The sequence below is a fragment of the Phalacrocorax aristotelis genome, chromosome 4 (assembly GCF_949628215.1).
Source record: "Phalacrocorax aristotelis chromosome 4, bGulAri2.1, whole genome shotgun sequence".
NCBI classification, from domain to species: Eukaryota; Metazoa; Chordata; class Aves; order Suliformes; family Phalacrocoracidae; genus Phalacrocorax; species Phalacrocorax aristotelis.
Genome location: NC_134279.1, coordinates 67,322,938 through 67,346,233, shown reverse-complemented (window position 1 = coordinate 67,346,233; position 23,296 = coordinate 67,322,938). Strand labels below are relative to the sequence as shown.

Sequence of the window (23,296 nt, the reverse complement as noted above, 5' to 3'; positions counted from 1 at the left end):
GGTTAGGAAGACATAATCACCAACTCCTGCATTGCACATGTATGTGTACATACACTCAATATCTCATTACCCAGACAAGAAAATGAGGTTAGCACTAGGCCTGCTTCTTAAAACTGCTCTACAAAAAGGGACAACAAAAATAGAGATTTAAAAACGAGCTCTCTGGCTATTAAGTACCAACATAAATTAATTACAAATCCTTCTGCCAAGAAAGCTTTTCAAATCTAGGTGACAGGAAAACAGTTGGAGTAAAACCTTTGGGAATGCTATGCTTCAACTTCTCTCAAACGACTCCATTGAACCCGTTCAGTCATAGTGCAATGCCAGCATTAATCAAATTATGCCAGAAATTAATTTAGCTTTTTCTGCATAATATATTATATTAGGCTTCTATTCTGAAAAGGACTTCAAGCAAAGAACCATGACTGAAGCATTCATGTCACACTGAATGGAGCTTTTTCAGAACAACAAGGAAGAATTACATTGATAATATACATGATAAATTAATAACTGCTTTAATGCTGTCTCATTCTAATATACATCATAGTATTGCATCCCATTCCCCTCCACCTATAATAGAGACAATGGACTATACACACACTGAACAGTTCAGCATCTTTCTGAATATGAGTCAGTTTGATCACATTTAGTGTCATAAATAAGGAGCAATAATTAGTCTGAAATAAATGAATTAAAATTACTTCAAGCTTGGTTTTCTCCTCTCTAGTTATGACTTACAAGAGTTATTCATTAGTCTAAGTCCAAGAAAACCAGGAAAACTATATTAGCTTTTTGCACTTATCAACAGAGATAAAAATCTTTCAGGTATCTTACAGGAGTTCTACTGCAAGTTCATTTTACTGACATTTTCAAACACTTGCTTTGACTTCAGTGGGGCTTTGGTTGCTTCCCCAAAGTTAGAAAGCCTCTAGCCATTAGCCTTTTCTACAGTCAGATTCAGCTCCCATTGAAGAGGTCTCCTTCAGCAGGTAACCCCTTACTGCCACATAACTACCCAACAGCTCCGCTCACTCTTACTGTCCCTAATCACACAGCAGTCGCTTGGCTCTGGTTCCACTGCAGAGCAAGGTGGGAGCTCACTAATGTTCATGGCCAAAGAATCCACCATGCACTTTGGTGCAGAGACTGCAGTCTGTCCTTTTTCCGCAGAGCAAGAAGAAAACTCACTCTGTAGGCCAAATGGGAAGTCTCAGAGGTGAGATCTTCCAAATTCCCACACAAGAGACTGCTTTAGTCCACAAATGAGCAGACTAATCCATGCATTCACTCAGATAGTCTAGACTGTTCCTTTCCAACTCCAGATTCAGAAGGTTCACTCCCCTCCCTCTCCACAAAGTCTCCCTCAGACAGACTTAGGCCATAACCCTTATCCCCAAACTAAGAAAAAAAACCAGCCTTGTCAGATAAATTCTCCTCACAGTTTTTAGGCAAGCTATCTCTCTATAAAATTCCTTGGATTGTTACCTTGAGTTACTGGGAACATCAGGCTGGTTCGGCTTTCACCCTCCTGCTCCTCGCAAGAGACCATTCTGGCCTTCTTCCCTTCAAGCACAGCTCCTGAGGGACACCTACCTTCCCTTGCTTCTGAAGCCCACACACAAGACCACCTACTTACACTACAGAGATGGTGAAAGGAAAGTCTCTGTTCGATCACCTGTTTATTCAACTGCATTAAAGAAATAATGTGCAAAACCTATAAACCATCAGCTGTTTATTTGGAGAAGAAAAAAAGGCAAGTAAGAAAGGAACCTTGCTGCTGTACCTCACCACTGACATAGAAAATGAAGGCCTAGAACCTGTTATTCTACAATGGCTGGAAGAACTTTGTTTGAATGGCAGTAAAAAACAACAAACATATACTAAATTGCTTAAGTATTTTAACTTCTCGTCTTATCTGCTACAGTGACCTGCCTTTTCACCCTCTTCTGCCTTCAGTATGCTGTTTCCTCTCATCAGCACAATCGTCATCCATTCCCATTCTCTGACTCCACGCTCTTTAATTACATGTTGATCAAAAGCAAGAGAAATATGCTTACCCTACAGTACTCTGGCTCAGTCTTAAAATCCAGCAACACACAATATGACACAAGCAAAAACAATAAATGCATTTTTAAGATTTCAGCAGACTTTTAAAGCACCTACTGCTTTATTCATAGTTGAAAGAACAAGCTACTAGACCACCTAGAAATAAGTCTTCGATTATACAGGATGCAGTGAGGGGCAACGTGAGAGGGGGTAGAGCTGCAATACAAAGTCACGAAGGGATGAACAGCTATGAGCAGGACAGAAACTGTAGGAGTTGTCTAAACAGAGTGAGCTTTAGCCAGAGAACACGTAGGACTAAGCACAGTGGAGTCACTGAAGATGAGGAATTGCAGGGCAGCAACAGCTGCTGAAGGAATCAGGACATAAAATTAAGGAGATCCCCTTTGCACCCTTCCTGACAGAAAACAGCATTGCTCCACTGAAGAAATTATACAGCAGCGGATCAGGTAATACTAACAGCCAGTGAACTTCATTTGTGCACACAAAATGTTCTCCAATTTCAAAAAAATATGGAGGAAAATGCAAGTCTTACAAGTTTAGCTTCCTCAAGGTTGTTATTAGTTAGGAAGACCAAATAGGTAATTTAAGTCTTCCACATAAAATCTTCACACCTTACAGCTGCCCCAAACTTGAGTTTATTCCTTTAGTGAAGTCACATTTTCTGTTCAGGCATATTCTGCTTTTCATCAACGTGCACAGATAACATTAAAGAGCCTGGTCAGGAAAAGGTTTAAAGAAAAAAAGAAATTGCCGTAATATTGACTGTTACAGGACGCCCAGAATTAAAGATTTCTCCTTTGAAAATAACCTTTACAGGGACTTTCTAGTTGTTCTTTGCTACAAAGAAAGTTCTGTTCTTGCTGAGGTTTTGGAAAAAGAACAAAAAGTAAGAGGCCTTTAGAAAAATCTTTGCTTAGGAGGCTGCAATAAATTTGCATGTATCACACGAAGTCAAGTAGAAAGCTTTGAAGAAGTATTCCATACAGAAACTGCATTCTCTCATTTTCTGAAGGCAACAAAACTCCTGTAGCACATTGTTTGTGCCACGGCAGCTATTTTTTGCCACTCACTTTGTCTGCAGTAGCTACCTAAAGTTCCCTCTAGGCCACCATCTGGTAAGGATTTACAACAGATTACAGGCAAAGATTTAACTTGGTGCACTGTACATGCTTACCTGTTTCAGCACACTGCAGTGACTGAGCAACTTCTTGATAGTGTGGGTTGTGTAAACATAATGGACTTGTAACTTTTATCAAAGTAGTCAATATTTAGACTGTAGAAACAGTCTAAAGTTTTTCCTACTCCTTTCTCTCCTCAGAAGTTGCTGTAAACTGAGGAAAGCACAGAAAATCCTCTCCTATATTGTGTACCTTGAATTATTGGAAATATGAACACATAATTGAGAATGACACACTGGAGTTCTGCTGGTATCAGCTTTTAATTACCTCAGTGACCGGTGTTCTGAGGAATCTCAGTGAAGCTGTCAGAATTCCCTCTCTGTTTTCCCATTTCTGCAAGGGACACAATTTTCCACATAATTTCAATATGTGTGGCATGCATATTGGTTCAGAGGTCTACAGAGGTCACTACTTCACTCAAAAAGCAAAGTAAAGGTTGCTACTCTGAAGAAAGTTAATTAGGCCTCAGGTTTGTATTTGTTCTGTACAGGTACACCCAGGCATCTTTCAGCTGAGTTAAACAGTCAAGGCAATACTTAGTAGTAGTAGTATGAATATTCACATTCACAACTGTAACCCCTATTTAAAGTTCACAAAACCAAAATAATCTGGTATATCTTGACAGTGTTATGATGCAATACAGTTAATTTTTTTTTTTTTTTTAAACTTGTAGGCTTACACTAAGATAGATGTACTGATAGATTAGTCAGCTTAAACTACAACAGCTGACATTCGTGGCAGCTGGTTTCCCTTCTAACAAACAGAAAACTCGCTTGTGGAAAAAGGAGGAAGTATACTCAAAAGCTTTAATACCAATACGGGAAGATTTAATACTGTCGAAACGATGAAAAAACCCACTAAAATTAATACTTATATATTTATTTTCCTCCTGCAACTTTTGAATACTGCATATTAACTCAGATAAAAGCATACCTTTTGTTAAGATCTAAAAGTCACACAAAGCATCTTGAGAAGCAAAAAAATTGTGAGAAAAAAGTAGAGGAAAAAATTCTGATTCTCAAAATTTTCAATGTAGTTAAACATTGAATATGAGGACTGTGGAAAGACTTTGTTGCAAAGACCTATCAAATTCTTATTACTTTGGCTGGCATCATTCAAGAAAAAGCTATCATTGAACAAAACTTGGGAGTTTGTTGCTCTGTAAATGACAACCTAAGCAAATTGTCAGACAAAAGAATACAAGAGGACTAGGCTAATGTTATTTGATTATGATGGTCTATAAAAAAGAAAAGAGAAAGTCAAAAGACCACTTTTCCAGTACCAGGAAGCATCCACAGAGTGTCTTACATGATTAACTCAAAATGTTTTGTAACAGCAAAGACGATGAAAGAATTCAGAGGTCCCTGAGAGGCTTGTGAAAACATTATTCCAGTAAGTTCAGTGACATGCCCCCTCTTTCTCCCCCCATCAGTTCTATGATCTACAAGTTAGAAAAGAGAATGAGGATCAACAACTATGCAGATAGACAAACTTGTAAAAAATGGAGGGGGAGGATGGACAACAGAGTAGTTGCCATTGTTAAGCTGGGAAAATCATGAAGCCTCAGCAGAGTGGCCTGAAAACCTCTAAGATGTCTTCAGCCTCAGATAATTGACAAAGAGGTTCACTCACGGCACATGTTACCAGAGAATGTGGCTAACCCAAAACCTCTTCCACCCTATTTCTGACCATACAAGATGCTGCAGGTATGCTCTGGAAGTCTCAAATAAACTTTCATGCTTTTCGTGGTTTACATTTCCTGTTAAGAGAGGGAGGGATGCAAAGAACTGCCTTCTTCATATGGTGTACTCTGACTGTGATTGTGCACTGGCATCTGAAAGGCAAAACTTGGGCTTTAACCAAGCTGATGCCCAAAATGCTTACCTCTTTATAATGAGATACTAAAAGGGATGGGCAATCTTTTGGAGAAGTCAGGAAAAATGAATGTTCACAGAGATTAATTCAGTGTTTTACTGTAACTGCTAGTACACAGACACCACGCTACACTCACAGAATCACAGAATAGCAGGTGTTGGAAGGGATCCCTGGAGATCATCTCATCTAACCCCCCTGCTTGAGCAGGCACACCCAGAGCAGGGGGCACAGGAACGCATCCAGGTGCGTTTTGAATGTCTCCAGGGAAGGGACTCCACAGCCTCCCTGGGCAGCCTGTGCCCCTGCTCTGGCACCCTCACAGGAAAGAAGTTTTTTCCCATATTGAGGTGGAACTTCCTGTGTTCTAACTTGTGCCCATTGCCCCTTGTCCTGTCATTGGGCACCACTGAAAAGAGCCTAGTCCCATCATCCTGACACCCACCCTTTAGATATTTATAGCTATTGATGAAATTCCCCCTCAGTCTTCTCTTCTCGAGGCTGAACAAACCCAGCGCTCTCAGCCTTTCCTTATAAGGGAGATGCTCCAGTCCCCTGATCATCTTTGTAGGTCTCCGCTGGACTTGCTCAAGCAGTTCCGTGTCCTTCTTAAACTGGGGGGCCCAGAACTGGACACAGTACTCCAAATGTGGTCTCACTAGGGCAGAGCAGAGGGGGAGGATAACCTCCCCTGACCTGCTGGCCACGCTCCTTTTAATGCACCCCAGGATACCGTTGGCCTTCTTGGCCACAAGGGCACGTTGCTGGCTCAGGGTCAGCTTGCTGCCCACCAGCACTCCCAGGTCCTTCTCAACAGAGCCGCTTTCCAGTAGTTCAGCCCCCAGCCTGTACTGGTGCATGGGGTTGTTCCTCCCCAGGTGCAGGACCTTGCACTTGCTCCTGTTGAATTTCATGAGGTTCCCCTCGGCCCAGCTCTCCAGCCTGTCCAGGTCTCGTTGGATGGCAGCACAGCCTTCTGGTGTATCAGCCACTCCTCCCAGCTTGGTATCATCAGCGAACTTGCTGAGGTTACACTCTATCCCATCGTCACCATCCCAGGTCATTGATGACTATGTTGAACAGGACTGGACCCAGCACAGACCCCTGGGGAACACCACTAGTGACAGGCCTCCATCCAGACTCTGCCCCATTGATCATGACCCTCTGAGTTCTGCCCTTCAGCCAGCATTCAACATATCTAACATTGCCACTCCCACCCCAAATGCACAAACCACACAGTAATACTAATTATCTAGACACATGCATTTTTAGGACATGGTACTATTGGGGTTTTTTTTTTTTAAATACATAAACCATATTGATGAAGCTTCTTTACCTAGAACGATAAACAGACAAGGCCATCTTCTGTCACAATGCCATCCTGTACCTCCCATACTTCCCTGCCTTGTAGTTGGCACCCCCAGATTTCACTGTACCCAGAACTCATCCCCTGCGCGCTGAGGCAGGGAATGGTCCTGATAAGCTCTTTGGTTATACCTGCTGTCTCCCATTAATGTCCATAGACAAACAGAACAGGGTCGGGACAGATTCAAGAACTGGCCTGGCATTAGCAGGTTTCCTGAGCCAACTAAGTACCTCACCCAGAAAATGCCCAACCCACTTGCCAGGAAATATTCCCAACAGACAGACGACTGTAGGCCCATTTTATTATTACAATCTAGCCTCCAAGAGGTACCACTGCTTGAGGTGCCCTCCAGCCTGTTACCACAGCCACATGTGGTAATGCCACTTTGGAATACCCTTCCCACACGAAGTAACCCAACTCCCTCAAACTCTGCTTGAGGTCCATTTTCATTAGTTTTTCCCTTCTGTCCTAACAGTGTTGAAACTGTGAAGCTGGATTGTCATTTTCCAATTGCTGTCAAGACACGTTTTTTCTCCTAGGCACAGCTGGCAGGCAGTATTAAACTGATCAGGGCAAGCATTGAGGACACTGTAGAGAAAGGATTCCACATGTGTGTATAGTGCAAGATTTTCAGACGATCTGCTATGCTACACTGATTTAAAAAATGACTTGCATATGTTCTACATAATACCTGTCTGCAAAAGAGATTCCTTGTTTACATAATCCAAAAAGAAGTGGGCAGGAAGACATTAGAGAAGTGTTAATGTCTGCAACTGTAGCTTTCCACGGTAGCCTCTAGTAGATAATCTGTATAAACCTCTCCTCCCTAAAGCCTCTGTTTCCTCCCTGTCCACAAAAAATCCTTTTGACAAGCAATCTGTTAGACAGTCTGCAGTTTGGAATAGTTCAGGGAAAAAGGAATTACTCTTCTGATGCCTAAGAAAATGAAAAAGCAGGCCTTAAATCTGCTGCAGAAATGTACTTAGTGTTAGTGTTCCTTGCTTACATGGTATGTCATCGAGTAGAGCACCTCTTAACTTCCCAGCATGAAATGAGCAATGATTTTTTAAACACTATTTCCTTAAATGTATATGAGTGGGCAGAGAAGAGGCTAATTCATCTTGTATCTTCCTGCTGTTCCATCTTCCCAGTATTTCCAACATTAGACACAAGGTATTTCTTTCAATATATGCACCATATTATCAAATAAAAGAGCACCGTAAATCCTACTTCTTATCCCAGTTCTACCCAAATGACACCACCACTACTTGCTATATATAACCTCTGTCACTGAAACCTGCATTTTTGATATATACACTACAGTTACTACTCTATATTCACATCCCTGCTCTAGTCACATTGCTGGGGGGAAAAAAAAACAAAACCCCACAGTTACAGGGTTGTGGTGAAGGCGCTGACTACAGCGTACTAAAACTGCCATTTCCTGAGACAGCTTAGCCAGTCTAACAGCTATCTTACTAGAGGGCCAGTCTTCCTCTTCCTCCCTTCTTAGTTCCTGCACCAGCAATTGCATCTGTGCTCCCAACCCAGCTCCAGGACACAAGCTTTAAGAAAACCAGCCCACGTGCACAGGGGCACAGCTGTCAAACACTAGCTCAAAAAAGTAGTCTATCACATCAGTGTACTTTCACACCCAAACTAAAACTGAGACTTCACACATCTGGAAAAAGGATACTGTAATTTAAGTTTTTACAAAAGGTCGTAATTGCTTTGGGTACATGAGCAGTATCTTATGCTGCTGAACTACAGCATCTGCACATAAGCAAGGGCTCAAGTTAAGGCCAGAGTGCAATCCTTTCACTGCATGCTGGTGCAGACATGCCCAACGTTCCTGGGAAAGTCTCAGGTCTAAAAACAAAAGGGCATTACCAGCTACGCACAGCTGAGTTTAGCTCCAATGCACCAACATCCAGACACATGCCTACTCTTTTGGGTTTTTTTAGGTGAGCTGTGGAAGATGTATTACTAACAGAAAGCAAAACTAAAGTCAAAACGGAGAACCAAGAACTAAATAGTTAAAAAAGGCAAAGAGGAGAGTATTACACATGCACAAAAAAAATCTCACTGAGTTTTTAACTGAGGGGTAATAAAGTGTTTTTATTATTTGCTTTAGAACCTCATATCCAACACTGCTATTAAAAAAAAATCAATATCCTACGAGCTCAGACCTACCTACAACAACAGGGTTTTGCATATCCACTATTACTGCTATACTAACTAGAAATACACTATTTATTTTCAAATCAAGTTATGTGATTTTTTTTTTTATGTCAAAATGTTTTAATTGCTGAATACACTCATGTGAGGTACTAATTGCAGAGATAGGGAACACAAGACTAACTTGCCGAATTCCACAATTTGCAGCAGCTTTAAGGCTGACTAGGTGAGGAGAAAGGAAGACCAAAAGGGGTCAGAGACAGGACTTTGCATTAAAACAGTCAAGTTCTGAACCTCAGTCTTATGCTAAAACTGTTCAACAAGTGAGATTCCACAAACAGAAAGAATTTAGAGATGTAGTCCAAGCCTAAAAACCAGTTTGTTCTTGTTCTCCACAGGAAAATAGGACATTTAGCTCTTCATATTATGTTTTTGCCCAGAAGCACCTGCATTCAATAGTTGATTTTGATATTAAAATTTTATTCCTGCTTCAGTGGAAACAGGGTGATCCAGACTAAAAAGCAGAAGCTGGAATAAAGCAGTTGTAACTCAAGACAAATGGCACAGCTGTCCTGCAATACACTCAGGTAGAGTAAGGTAAACAGGCCTGCAAGTTTTTGTCTTATTTCATCTAAGAAATAAGAGCAGGAGCTTTATTCCTAGCTTGTTGCCTTGTGAACTATTCAGATCTTCTTTACAACACACAAGCTGTGAAGCTGAAGATTTGTTGTGCACATCCTGCTGGGAAGTGGAATCTCAGATTAACATCATCTTCCTGCAACTAACAACTGGTTTTCATGGGAACAAAGACAAAGCCATGATAAGATATTCATAGCAGCCAGAAGACCATGCCCTGTCTACACCAAGTTCACATCTGCAGGTCTCCAACACAACAGATGACATGCACCATGACACATGAACTGACTTAACTTTATTAATAAATTAACACTTCAGTTTATGACAAATTCTAAGTAAGAGAAAAACTGACAATTTGTTTTGTTAGACGTCCTCTTAGCTGAGTGATAGTAGCAACTTGTAATTCTCCTATTATCATCTATTTATTGTAAGTGGTGCTATTAACAGGAAAGAATAATGATGCTCTACCCTACAGTCCTCAACAAAACAAGTAGTAGCACTTCCATCTCCATTTTACAAATGGAGAAACCAAGGCACAGCAAGATTAAAGTGACCTACTGAGCCTCAGGTAGCAAATCAGAGTCTTTCCACCAGACAGAGTCTTTTCCACTCCAGTGTATCATTAACTCAAAGTGGAGGCTGTTTCTCAGCACAAGAGTTTATGCCTGGGAGCAAATTCAGCCCCATTTACTGTGGTAGATCATCTAGTGAGGAGAAAAGTATTTGACTGGTGGAGTTGAAAGCAGAATCTATTTACACTCACTGAAGCACTGCAAGCAGATATCCTAACTCACTTTTCAAAACTAGTTTCTTGCCATATCCAAAGACCACAGTGCTGGTCTTAAAGATCACACACTTTAAAAAAAAATTTAGGGAGCTACACTTCCTTGCCCAGGGTTTGTTACTGTGTTTTATGCAAGCACTACATTTAATCCTATTAATAACTTATCTATTAAATATAAACTTAGATTAAGTTGTATGTCCACAAACCTGACAACATGAACAAATTTAGAAGCGAGTAAATAATTACTCATTTAGATTTAACTTAGAAAAAAAACCCAAAACTTACAAAATATTTCTTGACTGATTTTTTTTCCTTTAAATGAAGTTATTATTTTCAACTTTTAAGCAACATATAAGAATGTTTAAATAAATGTTAAAGCTTAGCAGCAGGCAAATAGTTTAAGAATGACATTTCCCAAAGACACTGATGTACTTCATATCTTGCTTCTCCCCTGTTACGGTTATATGCAATATCACTGGGGCATCAGCCTGGAGCTAACTCTTCTGAAGCACCAGCCCGATCAGAATGATGAAGTTTTGAGTGAGAAATGTCAAAAGACTTGCTTTCTGTGCCCATTTGTGATTATGTTTATTTTCATCTCTGAATCAGAATTAACTCTATTTCAAGTTAGCATTTTTTTTAAAAAAAGGCATTTCAGATGTAACTACACCTTTAATACACTGAATGTAAAAACAGAACAGCATATGGCAAAAGAGATTACAGGGATTAACCAATTAAATGGTATGATTTAAACCAACATGATCCATCAAATCTGTATTTTGCAGTGAGGTATGCTGGGGCATGGGAAAAGGACTTCACCTAATGCAAACACTGAAAGCCAAACTTCTAAAAATAACTGATTCGGCAAAAAGTATCTGTGAATGATGAGGAGGGAGAGGTATGAGATGTTCAAAGCTTATAAGCAAAGAACAAGTGATTTACTCCTGGATGTCTCCTTTCTCTTTAATACTGGATTTCACACCACCTACTTGATGCAGAACTTAACTACAAGCAGTCCCACAGGACTATAACCTTGATCATAAATTCCATACTCAATGATTATTTACATGCTTAGGACACACAATATTAAATTTTACATACAAGGTTACAGAGCAAATTCCTGTTAATATAAAGACACAGTAAACACCTGTTTCCACAATCGTAAGAGAATGAAATATTCAAGCTGGGCTTTAGGCAGAACAAAGGCTTAATTCTAACAGTTGAATGCAGATGACAATCCTAACATATGACATCTCAGAGAGAAGAAAATGGTTCATCTGCATATTTAATGAAAGAGGCCGCAAAAGCAGAGGTATCTGGACACAGTTCCTCCAGAAGACTGATAGAATGGTTTGGGTTGGAAGGGACCTTTAAAGGCCATCTAGTCCAACCCCCCTGCCATGGGCAGGGACACCTTCCACTATACCTGGTTGCTCAAAGACCCATCCAGCCTGGCCTTCAGCACTTCCAGGGATGGGGTATCCGCCACCTCTCTGGGCAACATGTTCCAGTGCCTCATCACCCTCATAATGCAGAATTTCTTCCTTATAATCTAATCTAAATCTACCCTCTTTCAGTTTAAAGCCATCACCCCTTGTCCTATCACTACATGCCCTTGTAAAAAGTCCCTCTCCAGCTTTCCTGTAGGCCCCCCTTCAGGTACTGGGAGGCTGCTGTAAGGCTTCTGCAGAACCTTCTCTTCTCCAGGCTGAACAACCCCAACTCTCTCAGCCTGTCTTCATAGGAGGGGTGCTCCAGCCCTCGCATCATCTTTGTGGCCCTCCTCTGGACTCACTCCAACAGGTCCATGTCCTTATCTTGGGCCCCTAGAGTTGGGCACACTACTCCAGGTGGGGTCTCACCAGAATAGGAGGAGAGAATCACCTCCCCTGACCTGCTGGCCACGCTGCTTTTGATGCAGCCCAGGACAGGGTTGGCTTTCTGGGCTGCAAGCGCACATTTCTGGGTCATGTTGAGCTTCTCATCGACCAACACCCGCTGCTCTCAATCCATTCCCTGCCCAGCCTGTATTTGGGCTTGGGATTGCCCCGACCCATGCGCAGGACCCTGCACTTGGCCTTGTTGGTCTTCATAAGGTTCACGCGGGCCTACCTCTCAGGCCATCTGGATGGCAACCCTTCCCTCCAGCACATCAACTACACTACACAGCTTAGTGTCATCAGCAAACTTGCTGAGGGTGCACTCAATCCCACTGTTCATGTCACCAACAAGAGGTGGCATTAGTGTCAGCTTCAAGCAATTGCCCTCATTACACCTTCTGTAAGACCTACTCAGAAGAGAGATCCTGAAGGAAACAGGCCAGGTTTTTGCTCTCCAGGTTAACATCTGGAACTCCGGGCCCTTGTCCAAACAGAATTCATTCATTCAAGTTGATTTGAGCTCATTTGCTGTAGTCATTAAAGAAATATCAAAAATACAAGCAAGTAATAGTTCACAGGTATCATACAGGTACATGACCAGAGAATTAAAAGATTTTCAATTACTAAATGCTTTAATATATAAATTGAAATATGTACTACAAAATATAAACTTCTTTTGTACATAGTTTCAGCTAAACCACCAAAAGGAATTAATAACAAGCCAAAGCTGTTCTTAGATTTTGTTAAAACTTCACCTCAATATAATTTTAAATGCTAATACTATTAAAACACGTTAGTGTTTTCTTTTGAAAGCTTAATGAAACAAAAAGTACGTTGGAAAGTTAAACTGATACAACTACTACATCCACAAACACATAGAATTCCCAAAATTCAAGTGCTGAGTGAGCTGGCAGATGTTTTTGCTGAGCCACTCTCCATCATCTTTGAAAGGTCGTGGAGGACAGGAGAGGTGCCTGAGGACTGGAGGACAGCAAATGTCACTCCAATCTTCAAAAAGGGCAAGAAGGAGGACCTGGGGAACTACAGGCCAGTCAGCCTCACCTCCATCCCCAGAAAGGTGATGAAGCACTTCATCCTAGAGATCATCTCCAAACATGTAGAGGACAAGAAGGTTATCAGAAGTACTCAACATGGATTCACCAAGGGAAGATCATGCTTGACCAACCTGACAGCCTTCTATGATGGCATGACTGGCTGGGTCAATGAAGGGAGAGCAGTGGATGTTGTCTATCTTGACATCAGTAAGGCATTCGACACTGTCTCCCACAGCCTCCTCACAGGCAAGCTGAGGAAGTGTGGGTTGCATGAGAGGACAGTGAGGTGGATTGAGAACTGGCTGAAAAACAGAACTCAGAGGGTTGTGATCAATGGAGAAGGGTCTGGATGGAGGCCTGTCACTAGTGGTGTTCCCCAGGGGTCTGTGCTGGGTCCAGTCCTGTTCAACATAGTCATCAATGACCTGGGATGGTGACGATGGGATAGAGTGTAACCTCAGCAAGTTCGCTGATGATACCGAGCTGGGAGGAGTGGCTGATACACCAGAAGGCTGTGCTGCCATCCAACGAGACCTGGACAGGCTGGAGAGCTGGGCCGAGGGGAACCTCATGAAATTCAACAGGAGCAAGTGCAAGGTCCTGCACCTGGGGAGGAACAACCCCATGCACCAGTACAGGCTGGGGGCTGAACTACTGGAAAGCGGCTCTGTTGAGAAGGACCTGGGAGTGCTGGTGGGCAGCAAGCTGACCCTGAGCCAGCAACGTGCCCTTGTGGCCAAGAAGGCCAACGGTATCCTGGGGTGCATTAAAAGGAGCGTGGCCAGCAGGTCAGGGGAGGTTATCCTCCCCCTCTGCTCTGCCCTAGTGAGACCACATTTGGAGTACTGTGTCCAGTTCTGGGCCCCTCAGTTTAAGAAGGACACGGAACTGCTTGAGCAAGTCCAGCGGAGACCTACAAAGATGATCAGGGGACTGGAGCATCTCCCTTATAAGGAAAGGCTGAGAGCACTGGGTTTGTTCAGCCTCGAGAAGAGAAGACTGAGGGGGAATTTCATCAATAGCTATAAATATCTAAAGGGTGGGTGTCAGGATGATGGGACTAGGCTCTTTTCAGTGGTGCCCAATGACAGGACAAGGGGCAATGGGCACAAGTTGGAACACAGGAAGTTCCACCTCAATATGGGAAAAAACTTCTTTCCTGTGAGGGTGCCAGAGCAGGGGCACAGGCTGCCCAGGGAGGCTGTGGGGTCCCTTCCCTGGAGACATTCAAAACGCACCTGGATGCGTTCCTGTGCCCCCTGCTCTGGGTGTGCCTGCTCAAGCAGGGGGGTTAGATGAGATGATCTCCAGGGATCCCTTCCAACCCCTGTGATTCTGTGAAAAGGACCTTTTAATCAATGCCACCTCAATAAGCAGACACTTCTCTGATATCTTAACTTTTCCTTTAGAAGGGACATATTACTGGCAAGGAATGGAAAAAAAAATCTCAATATAACAAATGCAGTTTCAAGTCTTAACTTCAGCTCACAAAGGTACAAGAAGTTACATGTGGTTGTGAAACAGAATTGCCCTTATATATAACTTGACTGTGGATGCACAGATAGGGACACAAATGAAATTTATTTCACATTGCTATATTTCCATTTCCTAGGCTAAATCTCATATTACAACCACCTGTTTATCATAATATGCAAATCTCAGAACTCTTACAGTTTTAGTATTAAATACAAAGCAGTTTATGCTTTACACCTATTCTGTGCTTCTGAGCGTACATTAGAAGAGTTTCAGCTAAGGAAAAAGCCTGAAATGCATCAGTGACAGCTTTGAAATATGTAAGCAACGTTTTGTGAAATTTCATCAACATTTCATTTTCATCAACTCCATACACACTATGCTTAGCAGAAAAACATTAGTTTGTATGAAAGTACACATTTCCAGGCCATAACACACACTACTAACAAAGCCCTTAATATCATTTAGTTCCAGATGATGGTCCTGTTATCTACAATAGCATGAATGCACCAATAACAAACCTTTTTTAAAAAAGATATTTATCTACTTACCTTGAGGAAAAGTATTTGGCTGCACTAAGTACAGGAATGCATGTACTATTTTGAACAAAATTCCTATTGGCCCAGGTTCATGGTATGCACCTGTATCATATGTCTTGGCTGGTACAAATCCAAAATCCAAAGTCCCAGAAGGCGGTTTGTATATAGGCTGCACCTCTGAAATAGTACTTCCACAAAACAGCAGCAGCAGCAAATAGAGTTCCACAGCCATAGCTAGCAGTATTCATAAAATTGGAGGTAGAGATATTTGTCCCACCAAGTCTAGAAATCTTCAATACATTCACACTTGGGGGATAGCTTTCTAGCCAGGAACACACTGGTACACCTTCACACCTTTTATTCTTTAATGTATTCTTGCTTCGGAGTGGTAGAAGCCTCTTGTGGAAATGACTCAGTGGACCATCTCTGGCAAAAACAAGAAAGAGCTCGTTAAGGTGCGTGCAAGCAAGTAGGAAACTGCAAGATAACCTGCAATCTTCTGTGGAAATTGAACATATCAATAGTTGCAAAAGCAAGCAACACAGGATGGGGGAGGGAGACAAAGTGTATGAATAATACGGTCTACTACATACACTGTACTTGAAAGGGGGGAACGATTATGCATAGTTCCAGGTCAGTGAGTTTTCAAAGACAAAGCAGACCACTGGGAAAGCTTGGAGGGAAACAAAACTAAAGGAACAATGTATGAATTGCACTTCTGACTACATACAATATGTCATGTCACAACAGTTACACAATGCATTTGATCAGCCACCTGATGTTATCATAGGTGATGGCAATTACTACAAGTAATATCCTGCAGCTTTTTTTAATCTCAACCTTTCAGTAAAGCCTTCCAGCTTTAATCTATACTGTTTCTGTTTACAGGACTCTGCTTTCCTTCCCTGTGCATGAGCTAGCAGATGGCACCCTTCTGACACCTGCTTCACAGCTAAGGCCACAGATTCCACCTCAAGGAAGAATTTAAGATGGCAGTCATCCCTAGTTACCTTCCAAGACTGCAGAAGGAAGTTATTCATCACTGAAAAGTTAAAAACAAGAAAACAACAAAACTTCACCCTCCTGACAGGTGACAATGGGTGTCAGTAATTGCCTTCTATTAACCCAGACTATCTCAAGGCTCTCCTTAGGAACTGGAGAAGTCAACTCAACAATTTTTATTCATAGCTTGCTAAAGCTGAGCAGCATTAAGATGACTTTGGATGCTTCCACATGTCTAAGAACATTGTGAATCTACAAAACCACAGCAGCTTAATCAATCACCACTTAAGAAATGTGAACAGAAACCCCCTTGGGTTTCCACTGGAACAACTGACCATGTCTTCATCTACCTGAGCCTAGGTAAGACTCCCTTATATCAGCATGGGGCATGGTGGCCTCCAAGGAAACAGGAAAAAAAACCCCAAACAAATAAAAAGGCAATTGAAAAACTCTGCCCCTTTCTGCCTTTGGAAGTAGCTCATACTTGGTGAGTGCACCAGTGATCACTGTACTGACTTTCCCACCCATCAGACTGGATTATATTTGAAGTGTATTTGGTGATCTACCAGAGTGCCTCTGGTGGGGATGCGGGGGAACACACTGCCCATGACAAGCCACCCACTTCAAACTGGGGAGCACTCAGCACAAACTGCCTTTGCTTAGCATTGTTGTGCCTCTGTTGCCTTTTCCAGCAACACCACCTAACACAAGTGTTTTTAATCTCCACCTTGGTGTTCACACCATTCACTTGCAATAATGACAGCAAAATAACAAACACTTCACAGCCTCAGTCAGCCCAATCCTACACCCATACCTTGAGTTCCAAGGTGCTTCCAAGTCAAAGAGATCCTGAAGACAAAAGGCTTAAAAATCTGTAGTAGGGTGAGACTTAAGTATCTCCCATGCTTTACAGTCTCCAACAAAACAGCGTCTACCTTTCTGAAAGCCAGTACTGACTTGCAAGAAACCATGTTGCAGGCTTGTTTAGTAGTCTGTGTTGCATATAAATGACAGATCAAGACCAAGAAAAATACAGGACAAAGGAATACAAGACCAGATCAAGGACCTAGAGACAGTTTTGTTTCCCTGAAATCCAACCTAGTTAAGAAGAAAAACTCAAAGCTATCTCTCCCCCTCATGGCTAGTGAAAACCAAGACGAACAAACAGTAATAATGCTATGAATAACAAAATTATCCAAGCCCTATTCAAAATACAATGTTAGAAACCACTCTGAAATATGACGCTCAACACAGCCTAAGAACAGTAAAAACTTAGAACACATTAAACCATGACTATTTTCCTACCTGGAAAAGAATATTTTGTTAAAGAATAACAAAAGAAAAGAAGTCCCACTCCAAAATACTATTTTTCCTCCTTTAATTTTTTTCTTGAGACTAGTCGTCTTTAACCTGAAAGATATTTTTCAGTAGAATTTTCTTTTATGCGCCTATTTACTCTAGGGCTGAATGTAGAAATGGTCAGAAACTGAAAATTGCTTAGGCTGCAGTTTATTATCAAATCTGCAGAAACTCTACAGGACAAAATACCACAAGACCAGAACTAAGTGGGAAAAAATTTATTTTGCCGTAATGACAGAACAGAAGATTGTGCAAGTTTGATGCAGTACAGCTGAATTGGGTTTTCTTAAAAAAAAAGTTTGAACACTTTTTCTAAGTAAAGGTTAGTTTTCTGGAGATTTCTCAAGTACAGTTGCAACACTTCAATGAGTCAGGAGAAAAAGCTCACACATGGTGACTGAGCCTTGATTGCAAGAGTTAAGGAAACAGATATAAAAGTGTACAATTCAGAGAAATGTTAGCTGTGTTTGTGAAAGATTAAATTGAGAGGAAGATGGCCTCCCTAACTAGTGTCTTAAGGCAAAGCTAGAAGACAGGGCATGTTCTCTGTAGTGCGTTCTGTTTTATTAGGGAGAGGGCAGAAGAGAAAATACATACAAGTTGGTTGGTTGTTTTTTTTAAAGTCATATTTTAGGTTAAGGACAATTTAAAGTGTATCTAATTGTACGAACAGGCAATTAAAGCACCAAAGTGTCCTCCCAATACAGGAAAATAATCACTATGCCTGCTGCAGACGTGAAGTCATGTATTAATGAAGACAGAAAGCTGGCAGTTTTAAGACAAGGACACCACTGAAATCGCAAGGACACTACCTGTACTGCAGATACCAACAATATCCTGCTAAGTAGAGACACATAACCAGCTTTCAATTCCAAAGACACTCCAAGTCTACCTCATTTTCACTTAAACTTTTATAAAGCTCATAATTTTTCAGCAAAGCAGGTGGGTTTCTTATAAGTCAAAGAATCTGCAAAATTCTGGTAACACTCTCTTCCTCTCCCTTTCTCAGCAAATGTATCACAGTAAATATGGTGTATATATAATCTTACTATCTCCTCCAGGCTGACACCAAATCTTCTCTATACTACGTAAAACACTAATATATTTTCAAAGTTAAATTAATGACAATCAGGAACTTGCAGAAACACTGTTAAAGCTATAACCCAGGATACCTCTGAGCATTCCAGCTGGTGTTCTTATCTTAGCTAGAAGAAACTTAGCTGGGAGCACATTAGTAGTTAAATATGCTGGACAAACAGCATTAAGAAGAAAAAATCTATTAATGAAATTTGCAATTTTAAGAACTGCAGGAATGGCATAGACATGAGTGACACATAGCAATACATGTAGAATACATAGCAGTTTATGGTACTCTTCGTTGCAGCACATGGCCATCATTTCCTCAGAAACAGCATGTCATCGCTGCAGTCAGTGGCCTATAGTAACTGCCAGGACAACTCTCCCCAAGTTCAGAAAAGAAGCTGTGTGAACCTTCAAAGTGCTTACATTAACTATTAAACAATATATCCATTTCATCATTATGTTTTGATTAGAAAAACAAAACCCAAACCCTGTTAAGTAGTTAATTACGTAGTTTGCAAGTGCCCCTCTTTAAGAGATTAGAGCTTTTGCTTTTTATTCTGCAGCTGCCACTAACATTCTACACATACAAGTCACTAAACATAATTACTGGGGTTTTAGCCACGATCTGTGGAGAACACCATCACCCTTTCACCAAGTATGCTGCAGTACTATCACATTTCTGATATATCTTACTTATTACTAAAAATATTGTAATATTTTCCAAACCCAATATAGCTTCAGCAACTCCCCTGTAAATTTAAGATGGGGAGAGGAGACAGAGCAAGAGATGCAGAAGTTTAGCAACAGCTTCCCTGATACATCAACTCTAAACAGCAGAGCTCAGGAACAGCATAATGTCCAGCTCTTTGTTTCACAGGACTGGCTTCCTCCTGTTTAACACTGCAACCCAAGCAAACACAACGCTGCAGTGCAGTGATGCAACAATGATTAACCCTGTGAACTGAAATTCAATCAACCAGAGGCTAGATTGCTAGAGCTCAACAGAGGAGCCTGGTAGCAGTGAACCACGATGGGATGGGATGGTGGAAGATGGAGTTGTCTGCAGAAAGCCCACAGAAAGGATCTGGCTACATTTGTTACATTATTTTAATTTGTCATTTGAAAATCCAAGTCCATAACCCCCCTGACTGAGGTTGCTCCACTGGGAGCAACCACCAGAAGACCGAAACAAATTGAAACAGCCACAAAACAGATAGTTACAGGCAGACTAAAACTCCTGAGTATGCATTAAAAAAAAAACCACAACACTGCCTTCCCATTCAAGAGACATAACAGAGCAAGCCAAGTTAGATGCTGGCAAGTTAAAAAGGTACAGTTCTCTGTTACAAAATCCATCCTAACGCTACCAACAATTACCACCTGTTGCCATAGGAGGAGTAGGAAGCAAATAAACCTAATAAGCACTAGGGACTGCAGAGTAGAGTCCGGCAGCACTGACAAAAAACAAGCAAGTAGAATCTTCCACACAAGGTAGCCTCAGTATGTATGTGACATGCGCGCTATATGCTCAAAACTAGCAACTGCTCAAGTCCAGAAAAACTGAATATTCAGAACCCCATTCGCTTTGGGCAGCTACCTAAGAATTTGAAAATAAATAAATAAAAGGCAACACAAAAAAATCCTGCCGTTTTACAAGTCACAGCCATTTGAAAACAACAGAAACAGACCTGTAAAAATTCTAAGTGAGGCATCTTCCCCAGAACTTCAGCAGGTCTGATTTTTAGCTGACTGCCTAAGTGTATTTCACTAACTAAAAACAACAACAAAAATATTTACCTTGATTTTAAATGATGCCTTTACCCTAGTATTCACAGACCATTCCTTGTAGAGCGCACTTTCAGCATCCCACAGAAAATTTTAAAACACAGTAAAGCCAGCCCATAAACAGGCAGGTTTTTGGCAGATGTGAACTGATGGGGGCCGAGTACGTGTCCCAATACCAAGGCACTGCGACGACAGACCCCACGCACTCCCACCGACAGCTGAGACCAAGCCTTTCCTTCGTGTTGTTTCCAGTTACTGAAACGGTAGGGACCTCTTCCCCTGCCACGCTGCTTAGTCCCTGATCAGCAAACAGCATAGCAGCATGGGTTACCGCAGCTCTGCCTCTGCTGGAACACCGACCGATTCGGTAGTTTCTTCAGCTGCTCCCCTGCATGTGTGCGTAGAGGAAGCCACAGCCCGTGTTTACCACGGCCGTCCCTTCCCCCGCCCTCGGATAAGCCCCCCAGCTCAGCGCAGAGCTCACCTCACCCCACCCCCCCGAGAAAAAGGTCTGACCACCCGGGCTGGGCTGGCTGGAGCGATCTGCCCAGGTACGCCCTGAGCACAAGCCACCGGCAGCAGCACCGCCTCGATTCGCAACTCGGGGCGGCGTTCGCCGCAGCGCGCCGCCGTGCCGAGCAGGGACCCCGGCGGGAGCGGGCGGGCACCTCGCCCCGCTCGCATCCGCGGAGCCAAGGCAGGGGCTTCCCTCCCGCCCCCGGCCAGCCGATTTCGAGGCCACCACGGTGGCCCCGTCCCCCTCCGCCTCCCCTGCACCGCTCAGGCCCCACCGCCCGCTTCCCCGCTCCTGGCCCCGGGCAGGTGCCCCCGGCGGGCGCCCTCCTCCCCGCGGAGCCGCTCCCCCCTCTCCCCGGAGGTCTCCGGTGCTCTCCCCGCCCCGCTCCCGCTACTCCTCTCTGTTCAGCGGCCAGAGACTCACAGCCGGCCCCCAGCCCCTTCTCAGCCGGCCCCGCCACACACGGCCCTCCGGGGAGGAAGCCCGCTCCACTCGCAGCGGCCGCGCCCGCTCTCCTCAGTTGCGGACCCGCCCTCGCTCCCCGCGGACCGGCACACACCGCCCCGCCGTGCCGCAGCCCCTTCCCCCCGACCAAATGCGCCCCTCCGGCAGAGCCCCTGCCCACAAGCCAACCTCCCCTCAGCCCAGACCTGCCCGCCGGCCGGCCCCGCCGCCCCCCGCCTCGCCCCCTCAGCGCCTCCATCCCGCCCCTCCCCGCTCCCACAGGTCGCTCTCCCTGCCCCGGCTGAGCCCCCCGGATCCCACCAGCCCCTCCCCGCAGGCAGCCCCACTCCCTCGGGCACCCACCTCCCCCGACGGCCGCCCGTCCCCCTCACGCGGCTGCCCATAGCGGGCCGCCAACACCGCCCCTGCCGCGGCGAAGGGGCCCTTCTCGCCCGCCGCCGCACTCTCCCGGCCAGGACGGAGCAGGAGCAGCCGGGGAAGGCGGAGGAGCCCCACCCCCACCTGCCGCCTCCCCGGCCCCGCGGCGGGCAGAGCAGCGGCGAAGGAGCGCTGCCCCGGGTCCCCTCCTCACGTCCCCCCCGCCCGGCAGCACTCACCGGCCAAGCGGGGAAAGCGAGACGGAGGCGGCGGGGCACGGCACGGCCCACTCCACTCCGCCTGCCGCCTCAGAGCGCCGCGGCGGCGGTGGTGGTGGTGGCGGTGCCGCCCGCGCATGGATTATGGAGGGCGGGCTCTGCCCCGGGCCGGGGATGCAGGACCACCCCGGCAGGCTGGGGCTGGAGGGGGGAAGGAAGAGGAGGAGCGTGAGGGGTTTAACACCGGAGGGGGCAAGCGGGAGCTGGTGGGTGTGTGAAGCTTCGTGCCGCGGGTATTTAAAGGCGGCCGAGGGAGTCAGTCTAAATCCGCACCGGGCGGGCGGGAGCACGCAGCCAGCGGCGACCTGTTGCTCCCCGGGCCAGGTCTGCGGCGGGACCGGGTCGCCGCCCTTCTCCCGGGCGCTAAGGTGCCCCGCAAGGCCGGGACTAACAGCCGGCCGCTACCCAGGCACATCCTGCCTTCCCGCCCCCAGGTGCGGCTGTGCCGTCCCGTCCCGCTTTGGCCGTCGCTGCCAGGGCTCGGGCTGAGCTCGGCCGGTTCGCTTTTCGCATCAAGGTGACTTACCCTGTTAGCTTTTGGAAAAACAGCTTGGTTTACCTTTCCCGAGGGGTGTTCTTTTTTACTGATGGGCTTATCGTTTCTTTTAGGGTGGGTATCCGTGGTCCTAAGTGGTTTTTGTTTCTGAGGGCCAGTGATTTATTGGTAAAACGAGAAGCACTTTCCTACAGGTTGCAATACAGTAACGTACAATTTCAAAGGCTCCTGCACTTTCCTCCTCCTGCCCTTTGCAATTTTTATTTGCAGCTTTGCAATATGGTTTTAATATGGTTCCCCCATTGCCATATTAAAACATAAATATGATTCTTACCTCTCTTACTAGACCCTCTGTTATTCAGCATCACAGACCAAGGCAAAACAAGAACCAAGGAGATCCAAGGTCATGCTGCTTCCTTGGAAGTCCTTAAAACACAGATGGAGAAGGCAGTTACTCTCCCTTTTGGCAGGCAGAAAGAAATCAAGGATACGGCCGTGGCAGCAGACTGCATTGCTAATATAAGTTTGGCCAAACATTGAACAGTTTTTCCACAAACGGTATTTGGTGTTGCTGAACTCCACCTGTATTTCAGCTCAGGGCGTTTGCCAGCAATGCACATCAAAGAACAAGTTGCCACAGTGGCTGCACACAGAAAGGACAATTCTTCTTACCACAGCTAATCCTGGACTTGTTCAGCAGGACGATATGTAGTTGTGCAACCCAAAATGGAGTGGCACAGAGCTCAAAGAAAGGCTCTTGACCTAGTTCTCTCATATGCACCCTAAGCCGTGTGTCATAGAGGGGTAACGCTGTAGTCTTGGGGGAAAGCACGGAACATTGTGACAAAAGGACAGATGTGTTAAATTAGCCAGATAGTCCTCAAATCCAGAAGTACAGCTCTTGTCTTAAGCTTTGAATGAAAATT

General features: G+C 44.2%; 1 protein-coding gene across 8 annotated transcripts in view; it reads right to left on the bottom strand.

Annotated features, from left to right (window-relative positions):
- Positions 1 to 22,025, bottom strand: part of PROM1 (prominin 1) — a 68,406-nt gene extending 46,381 nt beyond the window's left edge. For 5 of the 8 annotated variants that reach the window (XM_075091827.1, XM_075091828.1, XM_075091826.1 and 2 more), the window contains exons 1-2: positions 21,836 to 22,024; positions 15,041 to 15,454 (exon numbers count right to left, since the gene is read on the bottom strand). In XM_075091827.1, coding sequence (XP_074947928.1) covers positions 15,041 to 15,260 — 220 coding nt within the window. In that variant the 5' untranslated portion in view covers positions 15,261 to 15,454; positions 21,836 to 22,024. Of the gene's footprint in view, positions 1 to 15,040; positions 15,455 to 21,197; positions 21,328 to 21,835 lie in introns of those variants that run through there. The other 3 variants (XM_075091823.1, XM_075091825.1, XM_075091824.1) reach the window with 2 other exon arrangements.
- Positions 22,026 to 23,296: the final 1,271 nt, after the last annotated feature.